The sequence below is a fragment of the Nannobrachium achirus genome (assembly GCF_963921795.1).
Source record: "Nannobrachium achirus genome assembly, chromosome: 7".
NCBI lineage: Eukaryota > Metazoa > Chordata > Actinopteri > Myctophiformes > Myctophidae > Nannobrachium > Nannobrachium achirus.
In genome coordinates, this window is record NC_137816.1 from 56,248,626 (window position 1) to 56,263,157 (window position 14,532).

The window sequence follows — 14,532 nt, forward strand, 5'->3', positions numbered from 1 at the left end:
CGCCAAGACATTGGGTCCTCTTCCTTACTTCCTTCACAGGTCTTACCAAGTATTAATTCATTGACTGCCACCTGACGAGATAAACAAGATATATTTCTTGGTCCTGTGTCCCACTGACGAGAATGACAAGATATTTAAAACTCTGAGAGTGTACAAATGGAACCAAACAGGTCCGTTTTGTTTCATTTACACCCTCAGAGTTACACGCCCATAAAGGGGCCATTTGGAACTCCCTCAAGGAACCATGAGGGTCCCTGGACCACACTTTGAGACCCACTGGTGTAGCAGTGTTTCCAGTGAGCCAACATGCACAATATCAGCACCCTGTCCCTGACTCTGTTTGACCGGAATGGTATCATTGGTAACACCTTGTGAAAGCAAGTAAGTAACGAATAGAAGGGGCCCGATTTCCTTCCAATATGGCTGCTGTGCATATAGACCCTATTTATTTCTGCTGAACTTTTCGCTCAATCGCAACATTATCTGCCGTGTCGTTGCTGTGAAGCGGATCCGCTTGAAGGGGACCCAGGATATGTTTTATATAGAGCTGAAATTCCAAAAGCACTTTTTTAAAAATCATATAGCCTATGATACACATTTGAATAATAATAATAATAATAAACGCTGTAGACGTACAGCATCCATGTTCTTCATGTTCTTCAGCCCCGGATTTAACAGTGAGAGTTGTTTTCTCCAGCTGCGTGGCCGCATTATGAGCCAGATAGCTTTAGCCACGTAGCCTGCGGACAGCCAGCCTCTACAGCCACTGCCAGGAACACTCTCACAAAGCTCTCGGATGCTAATGACTACAACGCTCATACAATCCTTCATATTCGAGGAAACAGAGAGAAAAAGAACAAACAAACAAAACAAAAACAACCAAAAAACTGACATTGAAATATTCCCATTAATAACTGTTTTCACCAATTAACATATTGTCGTTGTCGGGTGGAAACCTCGTATCTCCAAGTTTCAAATTTGTGCGTTCTTTCGCAAAGTAAAGCTCTGCTTCATCGTACAAGGCCGTCGCACAAAAGTAGTGAAAACAGCAGATCTACAAGGACACAACGCCTCGCTTGTAGATCGGCTGTTTTCACTAGTTTAAATCATTTTTAAAATGATAAATGCAAAACGAACGGTTTTGGACATACAAGGTTTTCACCAGACAACGACGATATACTTGAGAGACGACAATGGATAAAAACCAAACGATGCCAATAGAAGGTCAATTTGAGAAATGATGATGGAATTGGCGAGGATGTCCCCTCGTTGCGGTGAGGTGCGTTTGATTGATCGGTTGTGGGTGGGTGGGTGGCAGGGGCAGGGGCTCTGGATAAGCTGAGAAGAGGGGCTGGCGGACGAGATCGGTTTACATGTCACTTCTTTTTTATTATAACGTCTCTTCCTCCCTCTCTGTTGCCAGACCCCTTGTCCCCCTCCTCCCCAAAAGACTGGGGACCCCGGTCGGTCAGGCGCTCTTATAACACACACACACACACACAACACACACAGGGGCCTCGCACGGACGGACACAGGACTGGACGAGACACTGAGTGGCTGAGGGTCCCAGGAGGGGCGGGGCTTGGACAGGAAGAGGAGGGGCTGGTGTCCTTGGAAGCAGGGGTCACTGTATGAGTGGTCAGGAGGAGAATCAATTTGACAACGATGCTGGAACGCTTCAAGAGAGCGGCTGTTCTTTTTAATTTTTTGTTTTGTTCATCACGGTCCCAGTTCTTTAGGGCGCTTTTTTTTTCTTTTCTTTTTTTTTTTTTTTACATAATCCAAAAAGAAAAGTTTCGTATTTTTCTTCGGTACTACATTCCCCTTAAAAGAGTTCTCGCAGAGCCGGCAAAGGTGTGACGCGCCTCTGCTAATACTTAGGTGTGTGTTTTGTTTTTGTTTTTTTCATGTTGAACAGTTTTCTTTTTCTTCTTTCTTTCTTCTTCTGGAGGGCTTTATAGGACGGCTAGTGGAGGTGAGGAGGGAGGAGGGGTTGGTTGGTGGGTCGGTCGGTTCATGGCAATGTTTCTCAAACTTTCAAAATCCCAAGGTCTCCCCTTAACTCTGACAGTGTACAAATGGAACCAAATGAACCATGTGTACACTATCAGAGTTACAGACTTGTATGGGTCAATTTAGACCCCCATAAAGGAACCCACAGAGTCCCTGGAATCCACTTTGGGACGCTTTTCGACCGGCAAAGAACCGGTTGGGGTTCTTTCTCCCGCCTATGGGATGAACCAGAGGTGAGCTTTTCCACCGAGAACCGAGTTGGCTCGGAACAGCAAAAGTTGGTTCGGAACTGGGGGGGACAATGGCTCTGGTTCAATCTGGTGGAAACGCAAGCCGGTTTGTGGCTTCAAAGTAGGTTGAACGGCACTGGTTCTTGAACCAAGGTTCTTTTGGTGGAAAAAGTCCCTTTGAGAACCACTGGTTCAGGGGGTACAACCAGGGGTTTGTCCTTGTTGGAAGTGATAATGGATGGAGGGTGTGAGGTCTCTCACCACCAGACAGAAGTCCCTCTCTCTCTCTCTCTCTCTCTCTCTCTCTCTCTCTCTCTCTCTCTCTCTCTCTCTCTCTCCAGTCCAGTCCAACATCTAGTCCAGCGGCTCCTGTTTTATCCTGATGGGCGTGTTCATGGACAGGCTCCGCCGGTCCTCGCGACACAGCACGTACTCGCTGAACTGGGACGAGTCCACGCCGCCGCCGCAGGACGCCGCCACGCTGAAGCCCTTCTGGAAGAGACGCTCCAGGACCTGCCGGCAAAGAAATACATTTGGTTTCAAAAGGGGAGCTTATAACACAACCTGTGCCAAACTCGTTCAGGAGCGATAATTATTTTCTTTTTGTTCTGTTTTTTGTCCATGGTGTATTGTTAAGTTTGTGATTGTCAAGTGGTGTCCCGTGTATGTTGGTGATTTTTTTTTAAGATGGATCTGTATATCAGTGGTTCTTTAATTTTTTCATGTCAAGGACCCACAAAATGACCCCCCTCCCATTTGAATACATATTCAAAGATTTGCACAAAGTCCTCTGTCCACTCCTTGACCGCACCAAGGAACTAACGCAGGGACGTGCAGAGAATGTTAGAGAGGCAGGGGCTGAAATTTCTAAAAGGGCCTTTTGGTGAAAATATTGAAAATAGCAGACCTCCAACCTCACAACGCGTTGCGCTAAGATGCGTTGTGAGCTTGGAGGTCGGCTATTTTCAATACTTGATACCACACTAAACTAAAGGCAATACTGGAGATGTGGCGTATAGGCATTGTTTTCTACACAGTGAGGGCAAATATTTCAACATAAGATGCTGCATTCAAGTTCAGGAGAGTTTGGACAAGGCAATTCTCTTGAGGGATAGTTTCGCTGTTACTACATGTCATCTGTTCGACACCCAACTCTAACCCTTACCCTAAACCTAACCTCCGTGGGGTGAGTCGCTAACCCTCCCGGCGCTCCTTTGTCGAACTGGCGGTCGTTTGAAAGAGCGAGATTTGCCCTTCTCTTGAATCCTGCCTTCAGGTACGGCATGGAAAGAGGGCATTTGCATTTTCTTTCACCTTGGTGAAAATGGCATTCATGGTCTGGAGAGGGCACTTTTCACAGACTATCAAAAGGGCAGGGGCTCAAGCTCCCTTTCATGTCTATGTGTGCACGTGCCTGAACCCACGTCTTCATCAATCCCGTGAAACGCACAGCTCGAGCCATTACATGAACCTCCCCATTCCGTCCCAGCACACCACGGTACGGTAAGACGGAGTGAAAAACCAGAGGGGATTATAACCGACACATCACATCGTCTCTCTCTCTCTCTCTCTGCAATATTCATGCCGCTTGCGTTTGGATCCGGCGGCTACAGATCTGAGGGGCATAAGCTCAAAGGGATGTGGGCCAACGCATGATAGGTGTGTTAGGGAGCCGACTCGGAGCTCGGCGCGCGGTGATAACTAGGGCTCCTAATTTGAGTAATGAGGCTGGGGTTGAGGAGGAGAGAGAGAGAGAGAGAGAGAGAGAGAGAGAGAGAGAGAGAGAGAGAGAGAGAGATGTGGTCTGGTGCTGCTGCGAGCGCATAGGAGACAAGACGTGTGCTGAATGAGAGTCAGGGGCAAATCGGAGGCCTGGACTTCAAGTGAGATAGAGAAGCCACAGGGAGTCAGAGAGAGAGGAGAGAGAGAGAGAGAGAGAGAGAGAGGGAGAGAGAGAGAGAGAGAGAGAGAGAAAGAGAGAGAGAGAGAGAGAGAGAGAGAGAGCGCTGAGTTCTATTTGTACCCTCTCAGAGATTCTTTTTACTGTGTGCTGGTGTAGCTTTAATCAGGTATATCTTCAATGCAACCATGCACATAAACACTTGACACAAGAGTAATTACTCATACGCACAAACACCAGTATGCTTATGAACACGCACACACGCACGCACGCACGCACGCACGCACGCACGCACACGCACACACACACACACACACACACACACACACACACACACACACACACACACACACACACACACACACACACACACGCACACGCACACACACACTTGTGGACTGTATACTACAGTATATGCATGTATATTTGTGGGGTGGGTGGGAGGGTTGGGTGGTATTTTATGATTATTGTGGAAGCATGTTTTGAGTCTGGCGTAGAGGATCTTGTCCTTTGCCAGAAATCTTATCAATACATTTCAATACATTTCAAAAAATTATTTCAGTAACGCCAGTCTGACTGCACAAACATACCGGTAGAGTACACACACACACACACACACGCACACACACGCACACACACACACGCACACACGCACACACGCACACACGCGCACACGCGCACACGCGCACACACGCACACACACACACACACGCACACAAAGACATTGACACCTGTTAGACTGCAAAGTACACACAATTCCTCCTCTCAGCAACTATCTAATCCTTGTGGGGTATTTTGGGGGAAGGGGGGGGGGGTGTCTCAATCCCAGTGAGAGAGGAGTGCTGTGTGTGTTTACCTATTCTCCACTTGTTCTTTTACAGAAAGTGTGTGCACTTCATGGAAATGAAAGGTCTGGCTCAGGGGCGAACTCGCTTCCTTCTGCCCGACACAGAACCACAGGAGTTCATGCACAAAAGTTCATTGAGCATCGCACTGCACACGCTCACGAACACATAGAAGGCAGATTGGTCCCCTTAATTACAGGAGTGAGGGGAAGGCCTCTGGATCAAGGCTTCAGTCTCCTCCATGCACACTGAGCAGTGTTGTAAAGTAACTAAGCAGATTTACTTAAGTACTGCACTTAAGTACAGTTTTGAGGTATCGCTACAGTTTTGAGGTATTTCCAATTTTCAGTACTTTTACTTCTACTCCACTATATCTCGGATCCAAATATTGTACTTTTACTCCACTACATTTATTAGAGAACTTTAGTTACTAGTTATTAACCACTAGTTATAAACACATATTAACCACTTTAGCCATGTTTTATACCTAGGTTGTTTGAAAATAGACGATCTACAAGCTCACAACGTGTCGCATCGCGACGCATTGTGAGGTTGTAGATCTGCTATTTTCAAACATTTTGTACTTTTACTTTTAGTACTTTAAGTAAATTTTGATGCCAATACTTTTGTACTTTTACTCAAGTACATTTTGAATTCTGGACTTCTACTTGTAACAGAGTACTTCTACAATGCAGTATTGATACTTTTCCTTAAAGGAGTAGTTCACCACTTTTCAACCTGTCTTCATATAATAGGTCCTCACTAATGTTCATGATAAATGATCACAATTATTTTCTACTCAGTCCAGGTCTCCTAGGAGAGCTGTGGGAAGTTCAGAATCCATCGTCTTGTGACATCATCATTTTCCAAAAAAGAAATGTAATCAATATTTTTGAAAAAGATATTTAGATTTTTATTATCGCGAGAACATGGCTTCCACTTTAAAATTGCAACTTTTCAGGAATAGAAAGCCTGCAGTTTCTATAAGCTGGATTGGCAATCGATGATGTCACAAGATGATGGGTTTCTTAAAAAAAAAAGAAAAAAAAAAAGCTATTTTTGAGTGAGGACCAATTATATGAACATAGGTTGAAAAGTGGTGGAGTGCCCCTTTAAGTACAAAATGTGAGTACTTTTTCCACCTCTGGGGGAAGGCCTCTGGATCCAGGCTTCAGTCTCCCCCACACCGAGGATTAAGAAGTGAGTAAAGGAACAAAATGCAGACGCACGATGGGCCAACAATGGGCCTCAACTTATTAATTCCACCGGCGGATCTGTCGACATTTACTTGGCATCTACGCGTAATAGAAGTGGATGAACACCAGTCGATCGTAAATCGATTAAACGTGGTGATCAAGTTGTCCACAATAGATATTATCGTCATTGTAGGGCAGAAACCTTGTATCTCCAGGTTTCAAATGTGTATGTTTTTTTTTTTTTCAAAAATTAAAGCCCTGCTGCTTCATCATACAAAAGTGTTGCACAAATGTAGTGAAAATAGCAGATCTGAAAGCACACAACACCTCGCGATGCGAGGCGCTGTGTGCTTGTAGATCGGCTACTTTCACCATTTTAAATCGTTATTAAAGTAATAACCAAAGAAAGGAAGGTTTTTGGACATACAAGGTTTCCACCTGACAACGACGATATAGTCTCTGTCGGGTGGAAATCTCACATGTCCGAAACTGTTGCTTTTCCGGATAAAAAAAATGCTATCTTGAATGCTTTTGCGTGATGCTGTAGTCAGTGTGATCAAAGTTTATGAAATAAAAAACACAAAAAGTTCAAATATGATAAGAAGATAAGAGGTTTCTGCCCGTCAGCAACGATGTACACCTTGGCACTGGAGAAGAGTTCATTCAGGGACGTGCTGGCCATTGGGAAAAGCGGGACAACTCCCGAACGGCCGGTTCATTCCCGGCCGGTCCAGGCCGGCCATTAGGGAAAAAAAAGTAATAAAATGTCGGCCTTCGTTCCATTTTGGGGGCTGGGCAGCCAACAAAGTAAATCGTCACTGTCTGGCAGAAACCTTGTATCTCCAAGTTTCAAATGTATACATTTTTTCGCAAAGCAAAGCCCTGTTCATCATACAAGGCCGTTGCACAAAAGTAGTGAAAATAGCAGATCTACAAGCACACAACGCCTCACAGCCTCAGGCTGTTTTCACTAGTTTAAATCATTTTTAAAATGATAAATACAACACAAACGGTTTTGGACATACATGGTTTCCACCCGACAACAACGAAACATAACTTAAAAAAAAAAAATGAGGGCCTCTCCAACTCTTTTTCCCGGGCTAAATCAGGGGCCCAGCATGTCCATGAGTTCATTGATTATTTATTTGTTCCGCTCATGGTAAAGCACACGGCTCCAGAAAACAAAAGGATGGATGTTAGAGTTGCCCCGTAGCGGTGACACAGCGATCTGTTTTACCCTAGAATCAATCCATTTTGTCTCGGATCGATCATCCTGCAAATCTGAAGGCACCTTTTTATATACCAGCCTTATAGTTGCATACAGTACATCCTGGGGGGCAGCTGCATATCAAATCATCCACAAACATTTCTTTATAGTTGTGTTTTTTTTTTTTTTTTGCCATTCATGCACACAATGCCAATTAGTTAAGGCTTTAGAGCACTCGTGAAATCTCTTCAGAACATACAAACAGACGGATATATGAAAACGTACTGATAAGAACCACATGCATTTATGAGCGATTAAAGATCAAATCCGTTCCACTCTTTTTGATAAATGAGGCCCAATGTACGTACGTACGTACGTACGTGCATGCGTGCGTGAGTGCGTGCGTGCGTGCGTGCGTGCGTGCGTGCGTGTGTGATTAATATTGCATCATTGAGAGGGATACACACCCTTTTGGGGGAAAGGCCTCTTGCCCATAGAGTCCCTTCAAAAATAGATAAATAAAGCATAAAGCACTGTCTTTGGTTTCACCTACACAGGCCACCGTGTTACCGCCATTAGGATAATTATTAATTATGATATAGGCTTACATTATATCCCAGCCACTCTATAACTGACATGGGCTCGCTGTCTCACAGAACTCTATACACACACTGTATAACACTGAAAAAGGTATAGGTTAATTGATTGTATATGTTCACATTTCTAAGCAAGCTGTGACCTAATTACTGTGACCTATGCAGTAACTAGCTGTAAACACAACAAACACAGCCAACTCTGGACATCACGCAGCATTTGATGGGTAACCACTGCACTGGGTGATTCGTCCGGGCGATAATCACAAACAACAACCAATCTGTAACTCTGTCAGAGAGAGGAGGAGAGATGCGGAGAGGAAATGGGGGGGGCTGAATGAATCAAACCGCTAATGGTGGGGTTTAGAGAGAGAAAGACGGCTAATTAAGAGACCTGCCCGAGCATCAAACGCCTCCCCAAAAATCGCGACAGACAGGGAGAGGAGAGGAAAGACTAACGATTATGGAAATGATATTACACTCCCTTCTTTGATCATTGCATCACATTGCATCCCCCCCCACACACACACACACACACATCATCATCTCCTTAACGCATATGGGACTCTGTCACGTCTCGGCGAGGAGTTGGGTCACAGAGGAGAAGGGGGAGGCAGGGCCAATCAATAAAGATACTCGCAGCCAGAAACGCTTTTATCGCGAACGCACGGCGACACATAAGACTTAAGGATATTATTAGAGAAGAGAGTTAGTTGGCGTCGTGTCTGGGTTGGAACTTGGGGTGTATAACGTAACGGTTAAGAAAAAGGGGGTGGGGGGTTTGGGGGCACTATAAACAACTTGAGGTTTGGGTCTGACTACTGGTGGTGAAATAGTGCCCAGAGGTGCATCAACAGCTAGGCTGAATAATTAAGATATAAAGGTTTAAATGTCCACGGGACAATGTCCTAACGTTAATCCCCACAACGGCAACATTAAACTAAAAAGCGCGTCTCTGGGATAGTGAAATGTAGCGGCGGCTCAGTTCGCTACACCACATAACATAAGTCTACTTAGTGATTGCACGGATTGGTAACAACTTTACAGCAGCCTTCTTTGTTTTGTTCCACTTGCGTTAATGTACTTTTAACCACTTTAACCCAAGCCCCCAGAACACAGGGGTAGAGCTGAAGCGTAATGGACATGGTGGCCGGTTTGAGATACTGCAGCTGGGGCCAGAAACATGAACACGCATCTAGGCTCTTTTGAATTGACTGCGTGTTCATTGCGGAAGTGCTCGTTCATGACTTGGAGCCCCAGCGCGTCCATGAACAAACTCTATGACGCAAAACGCGTCACTTAGGCCCCACTACATCATGTTTTACAACCCGGAGGAAGGGGTGAAATTGCCTAATGCGCTGGGTGAGCAACTCAATACAAGTGGACGGAGGGGATATCTGGTGCCCTCTCTATACTTATTATAACTCTATACTTTAACCCTATAGCGTCCATATTCTGGTGGGGAAAATTAGCCCAAAAAAAAAACGCCACTTCCATCACTAACTGTTGGTGGAAATTAAACAAATTTACAATAACAATCGGACTTGTAAAGAGTAGCACAGGTGTGGTTCAGTGGGTTCCCGCAGTACCACTGGCAAGTACTGACAGTACACCTCATATTTAGACCCATCGCTGTCATGTTCACAGGTTGGTGTAGTGATTCATGCAGTGTGCAGAGCCATGTGGAATACCCTACGCCTATGAACAGCCATAAAAAAAGTGAGACTCCGGCCTGGACCGCTGGCCGTATCTGTCACCTTGGCTACACTGTAGCCTGACAGTGTGTTGTGGGTTCGAGTCCCGATCCCGACGGCCTTTGCTGCGTGTCACCCCCCCATCTCTCTCTCCCCCCATTTGCTGTCAACCTACTGTCCTATCTATAATAAAGGCATAAAAAAGCCCAACAATAAATCAGCAGCTGTCTGCAATTTACAACTGGACCTGGACAAGTCTTCCAGCTTGCCAAAATAAATTACCTGCCACTGTTCTTCTGTAAATACACTTTTACTGCTCCTATAGTATTGATGATTTCTTGCATAGTATTGTACACTGTGTCTTTATATGTCTTGATGAATTGAATACAAAGGACCACAATGGAAACAAGCCCCCATGGCCTCGCAATAAACAATATACAAACAAAACATGGATTCTGACAAAGTTACACCCATTAAGAGCAAGTTCAGAGCTACAATCTATTTGTGTTTGTTTCGCTGGGGGATGTAAACAGACCTTCACCACATGACGTAACTTCTCAACACAGCACTTCCGCCAAAATCGAGCACTTCCGCTAAGGCAAGGCAGAGCACAGGTCAGGCCCAGGGTGGGTTATACCTGGGTTACCTGACTGAAGGTCTGGCCCAGGGTGGGTTATACCTGGGTTATACCTGACTGAAGTGGCTGAGTTCAGAGGCCAGGAGATGGGAATCAGCTGCTCAGCGTGATTAGCGGTGAGTAGGCACAGCTGGTCCACAGCTTTGTGCGGGGGAGAACACGACCACAAGACTGTTTGGAGACAACCTTTCTCCCTTTACCACGTTCTTTACTAAAATAAACATTTCTAATGAGCAAGGATGGCTCCATTCTTGGACTAAAAAGACAGTTCTGCTCAGGAACCACTACCCTGGAGGGCAAGGAACGAATGCCAACGCTTGGATATCCCAGACACACTACCGAGAACCGGACAAGTAGCCACCATTTAGATAGTTGTCTGTCTGCATCTGATGTACTTGCTTGAGCTCTGTCTATTTAAAACAGGGGTCTTCAACAGGGTGTCTGGGACCCCTAGGTGGTCCTCAGAGTTACTACAGCGAGGCTGCCAAATCTTCGCGTGATAGGATTCATCTCTTGTTTTAACCACAACTAGTTTAGGGCTAGTTTACTATGTATTGAGGGCTTTAAGTGGCTAAACGTCTGAAAATACAAATTAACACAAATCCAACACTCTACGCAACACTGATGATAGCTGCTGTCCAAAAAGTCTATGAAGCTATCTATGAAATTACGAATAAATTTAATCTGAAACAATATGTAGAGGGGGTCCCTGCTTCATCTCTCTCTCAGGCTCAGCTAAGGGGTCCTTGGCCTGGAAAGTATTGAATTATGTCACCTCTTGGTAGCACAGATTGTGCAGATAATTAATCATATCATATCATATCCTATCATATCATATCATATCATATCATATCATATCATATCATATCATATCAATATCATGCATGGCGGTGTACACACTTAGGTAATTTGTCCGTGACAGGGAACTATTGCGTATATCACTGTCATCCCAACACTCAAATTTCACTCTTCGCTCTCGTACTAACCCGGGTCACCCACCATGGGTATTACGAGCAGAGATGTGATGATGATACATTAGCCTCCCCTCCACCCAACCACCAAACCTCCCAGCAACTACCGGTACGTGTCTGCATGTCTTGATCGCACGGTAGGCAAGATGGTGGCGGCAGAGGGGCAGAAATCAAAGAGGGTTGAGACGACTTAAAGGATTGCACAAAACAAGAGCGCAATGTAATTAATATTGATGACCAACCGGAGCGGCTGTGGCGTGCCTCTCAGGAGGAGCTGCTGCCGGGGGAAGACACTTTGCTCTCTTTGAGACGGTGTCTCCGGCACTCGGGGCACAGGGGCACGCTGGTGACAGGGCTCTGAGTGACAGGAGTCGCGCATCACACGACAACGCAGCAGTGTGTGCTGCTGCACTTTGTTTAACTATGCATGGAGCTTGATATGGGACAAAAGAGCGGTGACAGGAATCTGTGTAACGGCGTTGACTACGTAGACTAAAGCTATGGCGATTTCTTTCTTTTCATCGACTACCTTTTTTCCACTGACAAGACTAAATAAAAACTAAGCTATGACGACTAAGACTAAGACTAAATGTATTGACAATTTTGTCAACGAATAGAAACTAGACTAAACTTTTAGGGAGGGACTAGTGGAGAAGAGATCCAGTAGAACTAAAAAGACAAGTCTTTTTTATGTTTGGTTGTGCTCTGAAAATAGCAGCTCTACAAGCTCACAACGCGTCGCACAACCGGATCTCCAATGTATATGGGCATATCGGGTTTGTTTATGGTTAGGGCTGAGTCACAGCGACATGCCTATACATGAGCGTATCAGGTTTGTTTATGGTTATGTGTGAGTCATAGTGTCATGGCCGTGGTCCGAACGCAGGCACTCCCATGAGCCAATTGTTTTTTTTGCTATCTGTGACTGTATATGCGATGTGGCCCCCTGGAGTGAGTGTGAAAATAGAGTGGCCCTCTCCATCATCAAAGAAGTTGCCCACCCCTGTCCTAGAGAGAAATGAGTCTAGAGAAGCACAAGCACCATATCGGCTGACTCATTGTACTTACATGGGAAACAGAACCCAAAATCCTGGCAGTGCAGGTGACCTTTTGTACCCACTGAGTCACCGCTTTGAAAACGTTGTGCCATGAGACAAGTCCAGGTGTGACAACCGTTATTATTATTATCATTATTGCTACACATACAACTAAACAAAAGGTTATGAATCATCTATTTAATGTACTCTATCAGGACTTTTTGTGCGCACTCATTTCCCCATACAGAGGCAAATCCTACAGCCCTTGTAATTTGGCTTTTCACTGTGAACACAGGTGTGCCTTGAGACCTTGACTTGCCCACTGCCTTGGGGCACAGAAAGTTAGAAAACCACAGCTACAGTATACAGAACAAGCTACCAGACCAGAGTATAAAATATAAAACAAGGTACTATATGTGCTTTACCATCTGTGTGGCATTGCTGTCAGTGGTTAAAGTAACTAAGAACCTGTACTTTAAGGACTGTACTTAAGTATAGTTTTGAGGTATTCGTACTTTACTTGAGTATTTCCAATTTCCAATTCACTTCTACTCCGCTATATCTCAGATCCAAATATTGTATTTTTACTCCACTACATTTATTTGAAAACTTTGGCTACTAGTTACTTTGTAGATTGATTATTTATTAGCAAAACATACATTAAAAAACACTTCAACCCCATTATACATTTCGGCCATTTGAAAATAGCCGATGTACAAGCTCACAAGCTTGTAGATCTGCTATTTGAAAGGGAACTATCTTGTATACCGTTGTCATCCCAACACTCTTCATTCTTCACTCTTCACTCTTCAACATGCCATGCTTTCCAACATTTCACACAGGGATCACAAACAAGAGAAGAAACACTGCGTGTGTGCGTGTGCGTGTGTGTGTGTGTGTGTGTGTGTGTGTGTGTGTCTGCGTGCGTGCGTGCGTACGTACGTGCGGCGTGCACGTGGTCTAATAGTTCTGCTCCGCTGATCGCTGCTCTCTCCTGTCTATACCTGGGCTGTGGGGGGGATTGATGGACTTGCGGCGTGACATGTGTAAAAAGAGAGAGAGTGTGTGTGCCGTGGCGTCCCCCTGCCCTAGCAGCGATATAAGGGACAACAGGGAGACAAGGACCCCTTCTCTCTCTGAGCGCCTTCCGCTGTCACTGTGATGAAGGACATGACGGGCTGTGGCCTGATCCCAGCGCTCCATCACACTGATGTATGGAGCCTGCTGTCCTGTCGGGCCCCACAGACCCCAGCTCTGGTAGCTTGGCGTGTACACACACCTCTGTGGCTCTCTGGCTAAATGTTTTTCCTCTCTGTTAAGTGACTGACTCTCTCTCTCTCTCTCTCTCTCTCTCTCTCTCTCTCTCTCTCTCTCTCTCTCTCGCCCCGTTGGCCCTACATCAGAGTGCAGATGGTTTGAATTATTCACCAAATTCCTGTCATGACTTCATGGAGGATCACCCGCCAAGGTGCGGGTTGTTGTTTACTCCTTTTAATCTCAGGTACCTGAGAAGTCACATTGGGAGGGGAAAAAGCCCTCATGTACTGTAGCAGGTATAGGAGGAACTAGAAAGGAATTCTGGGACATTGCGAGTTGGTTGCACTGACGCGAGTCGCGAGGAATCCACTGGGGGGAAAAATGGTACTGTTCCTGACAGGCAAGTGCACACATAGACATCAAAGGGGGCTTGAGCCCCTGCCCTTTTATCTGTCTGTAAAAAGTGCCCTCTCCAGACCATGCATGCAGTTTTCACTATGGTGAAAGAAATGCAAATGCCCCGTTTCCATGCTATACCTGAAGGCAGTATTCAAGAGAATTTGCCTTGTCCAAACTCTCCTGAACTTGAATGCAGCATCTTATGTTGAAAGAATTGCCGTCTCTGTGTAGAAATCCATGCCGTTATGCCACATCTCCAGCATTGACTTGATTATGCTTAGTTCAGTGTGGTATCAAGTACTGAAGATAGCCGGCTGCGAGGCGTTGTGAGCTTGGAGGTCTGCTATTTTCAATATCTTCACCAAAAGGCCCCTTTTAGAAATTTCTCTCTAACATTCTCTGTCAATTCAATTTCGTCTTACCATTTATATTACATATTTAGATTTCACGTGAAGCTTGACCAATCCTTTCTGACTGGACATTATAATCAGAAAATGGAGAGAAAAGGTTCATTGGACTCGATGGACTTGGGGTTACGGAAAGGTTTAAAGAA

General features: G+C 45.2%; 1 protein-coding gene across 2 annotated transcripts in view; it reads right to left on the reverse strand.

Annotated features, from left to right (window-relative positions):
• Positions 1-2,597: 2,597 nt before the first annotated feature.
• kctd15b (potassium channel tetramerization domain containing 15b) overlaps positions 2,598-14,532 on the reverse strand; it is a gene marked incomplete at both ends in the record, with an annotated part of 50,464 nt that continues 38,529 nt past the window's right edge. For both annotated transcript variants that reach the window (XM_080730604.1, XM_080730603.1), the window contains one exon: positions 2,598-2,756. In XM_080730604.1, coding sequence (XP_080586730.1) covers positions 2,598-2,756 — 159 coding nt within the window. The remainder of the gene's footprint in view (positions 2,757-14,532) is intronic.